This window comes from Alosa pseudoharengus, unplaced genomic scaffold (assembly GCF_046254945.1).
Source record: "Alosa pseudoharengus isolate Yale_2024_CS ecotype anadromous, Long Island Sound unplaced genomic scaffold, YU_APseudo_1.1 YU_APseudo_1.1_scf_11, whole genome shotgun sequence".
Taxonomy (NCBI): domain Eukaryota; kingdom Metazoa; phylum Chordata; class Actinopteri; order Clupeiformes; family Clupeidae; genus Alosa; species Alosa pseudoharengus.
This window is the reverse complement of record NW_027468576.1, coordinates 28,152,239-28,158,927: the sequence shown is the minus strand read 5'-3', so window position 1 is coordinate 28,158,927 and position 6,689 is coordinate 28,152,239. Positions and strand designations below refer to the sequence as shown.

Below are 6,689 nucleotides of genomic sequence, written 5' to 3'. Positions count from 1 at the left end.
AGTCAAACATTACTTCAATCATACAGCACAAACATACCCATAACACATGTTTAGATTTAGATACAGAAAAGTTAGTTTATTAGAGTATCTCTATTTACATTATGTCCATCAAAATGGTTAATATCTTCATATTTTTATGAATACCAACAATAAAACAATAAAAAACACATAAATATGCATTCATATTCTGTACCATGTAAACCAGTTACCAGCAGATCATTGACCCTCTTTAACAAAAAAATACATCTATTCGTTCTATCGTACACCTAAGTTTTAAAGTGCAATGCATGTTCTGCTTGTATCATTGATTGAGTGGAACTAAGAATATAAGGGTTACAATACTGAAACACCTTATCGAAGCATTCATATACTATTAAAACATTTATGTACATTGTTATGAATACTGCATAACACTTAATATGACATGAGACTACAACAGTTTACAGTGATCAGACATGTATACAGACATCACACTTTATGGATAATGACATCTCAAAATGCAGACACTTAATTTATCTGCCAAGTGTATTACTGTCATATTACATGTGTTGCAATATGACGATAATACACGGTAATTGACCAAACTGTCGCTATGATTTGCTTTCTGAGAATGGGTTCAAAATAATTTCCTGGGCAGACAAGTTAAGTTCTTACGGAGAAATTAAACAAACTGAATATTTGATGAAATTTGCATATTATATTTGGCAACGCACAGTTTAACATTTGTTCACAGGCTTATAAAAATACAGCACCTGCAGAAGTGCTTTGGAATAAATGTGTGCTGTAGTTGACAAGTACAAAAAAATCACACATCCATACATTTGGTGATATATAAATTGGTGCATACTTATTTTATACATTTGTATAAACTAACCAGAGATTTGGACTAAAAAAATAGAATTAAAGCAATATATCATGTGTTCATTGTACCTGGCCGTCTGTCACAAAGGCAATGCTTGCAGCGTGCTTTGACTTTTTTTAAATAGTAGCAATTGCTGTACTTTGTATACACAAAAAAATGAGATTAGGATGTAATACAGTATGCATTTGCTTTTGCTTTGCAGAATAAAAATAAATAAATAACAGCATCATAAATAATTGTATGGCTATTAAGGGTGCAGTCCGCGATTATCGTCCCATAAACTTTTAGTCAAATTCTGTGAATTGTTCCTCACAGTCCCCTTGCAGGTCCGTTCAGTTGTTGTGCAAAAACAAATAACTCCGGTACTGCTCCTGTAAATGGGAATCAAACATAGTGGCTCGAACCGAGCCGTAAATAATCCCAGCCAATCAAAATGGTGCTCAAGGAGTACAGGAGGGAGTGGTGTAATCTGATTGGTTGTTGAGCTCTAATATCAAAATCCTTTCAGGAAGCTCAAACCAAATCGCAGACTGCATCTTTAATAAGAGAGAGTCTCTCTAGTAACACTTGAATCCTCATTTCGGGAACTGTCAGTGGCTCTTTAGATTCTTCCTGAAATCATACAAAGATGAAATCAGAACACGATTAAAAATAGCTAGAAAGGCGAACTGAATTATAACAATCTTTTATAAAAACTACCTACCTTCGTGATGGGCCTCTCCACTCATCTGTGCATTTGACAAATGTAACTTCTTGGGCCATGCTTACTGCTTTGGGATCTTTTACACAAAGGACAATCCTATAAAAAAACAGCAAGTTAGGGATAAAGAAAAATAAATACTTCAACCAGCTTTGACATAGTTTTGTTTCCAGCCATTGTGTTGCTGGAATTGCTCAATGCATCAACCACATCAAAGCGTACTTTTTTTGTGTCTCTCCGACTCTGACTCGAATCTTGTGGACATCTACGCTGGGGGTGGCTGAGACACCGGACCACCAAGATGACACCATCTGGAGGAGTGAGGATGCAGACCAGCTGGTGGACTCCTCCAAGCTGAACTTGAGCATCAGAAGGTCCCCAATGTCCTTCTCGGTCACCAGAAGAAAAGATTGCGTCTTATTGGCAGCAATCTTCTCCATCCTGTGCGAGGAAAAGATCTTGTGTGATTTTCACAGTCCAACAAAGCTGTCTGACTAACATCCTGTCATTATCATGTCTAATTATTTAACTCCAAACAAAGTGTTGACTCTGCAAAGTGTTGCAAAGTGAATGACTATTCACAGAGAAGATCAGTAGAGTCTGATCTAAATATATGTGCAGCAAGCATGTAGTTCAAAATGACCATTTTACACTCAGAAAACAGTAGAATAATGTTTTCTTGCTGATTAATGCTTTGCTTTTGTTTGGGTGACATTTGAAGGGGAAACCAAAAAAACTCCTCACACATTAAGGGGAAGGTTCTCAGCTTCTCCTTTAGTACCATAGAGGGAAACGGAGAGGGAAGGGTCCAACTTGGTTTGGTTGATCTTACTTGAGAAATGAATTTTCAGTTGATAGTGATACACTGAAAAAGAGACATGACTTCACATGAATAACAGCTGACCACTCTTATTACAGTGTGTTGCAACCAGAGCCGGACAGTAACGGAGTACATTTACTTGAGTACAGTACTTGAGTACAATTTTGAGGGATCTGTACTTTACTCGAGTATCAATTTTGGGGAGTACTCATGACTTTACTCAAGTACATTTGAAAGGAAAATATTGTACACTTTACTCCACTACATTTCTATCCATAACCGTGAGTACCCGTTACTTCTTCTAAAAAGAAAGGAAAAAAGAAAAATCTCGGAAACCCTCAATTTGTTGTTTCCCTCTCAAACGTGATTGGATAGTGCAGGCGCCACTAATTGGGACAACCTATCAGCAATCACCTTCAGCTTTCCGCCAAAGTCAACTCCATGGTCAGATTTAGATAAGAGACGAAACCATAGACGAAACAATGGATGAAGACGCAGCAGGTTCATCCCGGGAATGTGCCAACCTGTGGCCCCACCTCGCCAGACTATTTCAATTTTCTGAACAAGTTAATGATAGTTTTCACTTCAAGTGTTTCAATTACAAAATAGTATTTTGTATTTGAAACATGTATTTTATATACATGTATTAGAAATACTGCCCATCCCTGGCAACATGGTAAAAAGATGAAAATGACTTGATTTTACTTTCAATTCCTTTTACATTGTCCAAGGTATTAACATTAACATTTTTCATAACTCCATGTAGGACGTTTCTGTACATAAATGTAAGCACTGTGGCAGTAGTAATGCACTATTTAGAAAATGTAGGCTACTCTTGTACTCTTAATACTCAAGTACTTTTAAAAACAAGTACTTCAGTACTTTTACTTAAGTAGACATCTGACTGTTGTACTTTTACTTGTACTTGAGTAAAATTTAGCAAAGGGTATCTGTACTTTTACTCAAGTAATGAAGCTGTGTACTCTGTCCGCCTCTGGTTGCAACAGCACCAGAAGTTTGTTAAGTAATGTGCTAGGTGAAGTAAGTTCAAAATTCCAGTTGCGTAAGATGTACTGTACCTCTAAAAGGCATGGAGGAACGAGTCTTTGTGAACATTTTGACACTGCGGGCTTTGCGGACTTTGGTAGCATCATAGCCAATGGTGTTACAACTATTTTTATGACACTTGAGGCACATCCCACGGTCAAACATCTCGCTGCTTCCACAGCTATATGCTGTGCTGGCCTCTTGTTCGTTCAGAAGGGAGTCAATGAAGAGATGGATGGACCGCTCATGTTCACATTTTATGGCATCGTTCATGGCTTGGAGAAGAAAAGAGGAAGATTCTATTAGCGAAAAGTATTTCACTGTACAGTATGAACTTGAAGTGAATGGTCAAAATAGTCTAGGTGTTTGTATAATAACTTGTCATTGTCATGTCTTTCTCACCAAGTATGCCAAAGTTTGCTATTTTCTCCAGGGCACCCCTCAGGTTGCAGCCAGGCTGAAAAGCTCCCCCATTGGGGTAAATGTCAACATGGCCCACAGGCTGCTCGATGCCAATGCTCAGGCCGAGCGAGCCACGAGTAAACGTGTGGAGAACATCAACAAAATGGGCATCGTCGGGTGAGAGACGTCTGTGGGCATGAACTCCTTCAAAGTCTGGCCCTGCGGGGTCAAGACCTGCAGAGAAATGTTTTGCATTTCAAGATTATTTGTTACGTCAATGTTCAAAACAAAACAATCGTATCTGCAGCAAACATAGTGTGTCCTGTGACTAATGTTTAGATAAGAAAGTCATACTAACCAGTGATTCGTCCAACCTTGTTGGAGGTATGACTTCCAGCGAATCCTGCGACATGAGCACCAAGACTGTAGCCAATAAGGTGAACATTCTCCAGTGGAATATTTGTTGTCTCCTAAGATTTCCACAAAAAAGTACAACAAAATTGAGTTACTGGTATTCTCAAAAAGCTAATATCAGGTATCCTTGACTACTGATTCATCAAAATCACACACATACCTCCATCCAGTCAATGAAATGAGCAATGCCTTTTCCAACACTCTTGGTGTTTTGTGCAGCGATGACATAGTGATTTTGGGCTGTGCTGAGCCAGTCCACGACTATGACATTAGCACTCTGCTCCCTATCATAAAGTGCAGCTACCAACTTCGCCACCCAGCTCTCAAACAGTCCACTCACCTGAGGATACAGAGATGCCAGGGGTGCTGTCAGTACCAACAAACTGGACAGTGCATGAATAGACATTGATTGTACATATAATGGAAATACATCAGACATGCAGTGGCTATTTACCGTCCATCCATGAATCACCAAGAAGGTTTTGGCAGTTGAATTAAAAGTGCAATCAGACAAGGACTCTGGCTTGCCAGGGATAATGTAGCAGATATCATCATCTGGCTGGTTTGGTTTGCGCAGAGAAAATTTGACTTGTGGACCATTAGCATCTTTCAAAGTAAACAAATTCTTCAAAGGTTCCAAAAAGTTATCTGCAAAGGGACAAAATAAATTACACATATTGTATTTACCATTCAGCAGCATTCATTTTAACAACATTCTTCTAACAATAGTTTCTATTGATCTGTAACAGGGACAGATTTTGAAGGGCATTTCCGCAGCATTTACCATGACTTTCCCATGACCGTTTGACCCTGTGGCAGATTGTAGTTCACAATATTGTAACCTTATCTACCCACTTCTGTTAACAGGAAGCTAATATTGCAAAACGTGACATAGTGTTGACCTTTTGATCAGAAGAAAACTGAATTATTGAGCTACCCATCTAAATTAAGCCCTCCCCTTTGGGCAGGTGAAGGATAGTGCGTTTTAGCGAGCCATATTAATAAGGCTACGTCATTATTCACAGAGACGACAGAGATGTTAAGACTCATGTGAGAACATTAGGCTACACTTCACTATTTACCAAATGGATACTTTCGGGAAAGGGAAATGTACTTCAAACGCAATTACGCAAAGACATGTCAGAGATATACACCAATATATACGACAGAAATAGACTAGGTTACGCAGACAAGTTGTAAATTCAAGCCCAGTAGAATAATCTCATTACTATGGTAAAACGTATGTTATCTGATAAGGTAGGGCATTTACACACTTACCAAAGTTTGACTGAGAAAGTACGTCCTCCAAAGAAGTAACGTCAAGAACAGTGCAACTGAGAACGAACCAGAAAAGACATTGGTGGAACCGCAATTTCATGTCTTTGAAACTAATTTCTGAACTGTTCACCCTTGAGTTTATCAAACGACTTTGTTGACTAGGCCTATATAGCAATTCAACAAACTGTGTGTGTTGGAGTAGTCCTCTGACCAGCAAACGTGAACAGTATTGATATCTGACACTCAGTGCAGAAATTCGGTTCCTAAATAGTACCTCTCGCCACCAATCCAATATCCCATTGGTCGTTGCCTGCGGGCGGGGTATCATTGCAGCGTGCGTTCAAGATGTGGACTCTTGAGTAGAATTGTAAGTTGTTCAAGAGGTTATTCTGTGTCTGTATAACTGAATATTGGTACGTCTAATATCGAAACCCATTTCATGTTTGTTTGTTTTTCGTTAAGAAGAATACTGTGGTTTTGTGTCAGTTTAAATAGTAATTTAATTAATTTAATGTATTGTGGATGTGTAGGTTATTTGTTACATTGTGCTAGGCTATAAATCATGACATGGTTGCAATATATTGTTAAGGGTAAGCTACATTAAGGACAAAAGCTCCCAACCCCTGATACACACCTCTCTGCTGTCAATTAGGGAAATCCTACTGCACTATCTATTTGCTTATGAAATGACTCCACATCATTGATTACTAGGGCCCCAAGGGGGAAGAGGGCCCAGAAACGTCTGGAGTATATTTTATTTTTCCTAAATGTTTTCTTTTCTAAATTAGATGCCATAATGAATGTAAAACGAAATGTGAAGCTAATTTGTGAAGTGTATTTGCTGAATATCTTGGTTGATTGACTGACTGAATTTTATATAAAAAAAATAGTGAAGACAGTCTATAGGTCACACTCACCCCTTGCTAAAGAGCAAAATTGTTTAGGCCACCTGCAGGACTAGGTAGGCTATGCACTTTTTGCTGATATCAAATTGATGAAGATGTTTGCTTGTGTTTTGTTTGCTAGTGTTTTTTTTCTCGATTTGCATGTTTTGTCACAAATTGCAGGTCGTGTGCACCCGTCGGCCACCATATTGAGTTGCTCTGATGAGAATGGCCCTTGTAAGTCACTTTGGATAAAATGAATGAAATGTCTGCTAAATGAAA

At 38.5% G+C, this 6,689-nt stretch overlaps 1 protein-coding gene across 1 annotated transcript; it reads right to left on the bottom strand.

The window, feature by feature from the left end:
• Positions 1-55: 55 nt before the first annotated feature.
• Positions 56-5,889, bottom strand: lpl2a (lipoprotein lipase 2 a). The gene is made up of 10 exons (XM_076278681.1): positions 5,524-5,889; positions 4,700-4,893; positions 4,406-4,585; positions 4,190-4,301; positions 3,832-4,065; positions 3,462-3,704; positions 2,307-2,427; positions 1,785-2,003; positions 1,566-1,661; positions 56-1,474 (listed from the first exon to the last, which is right to left on the bottom strand). The coding sequence occupies exons 1-10, from the start codon at positions 5,849-5,851 to the stop codon at positions 1,453-1,455; spliced, it is 1,749 nt and encodes a 582-aa protein (XP_076134796.1). The 5' UTR covers positions 5,852-5,889; the 3' UTR covers positions 56-1,452.
• Between the last annotated feature and the right edge of the window lie 800 nt (positions 5,890-6,689).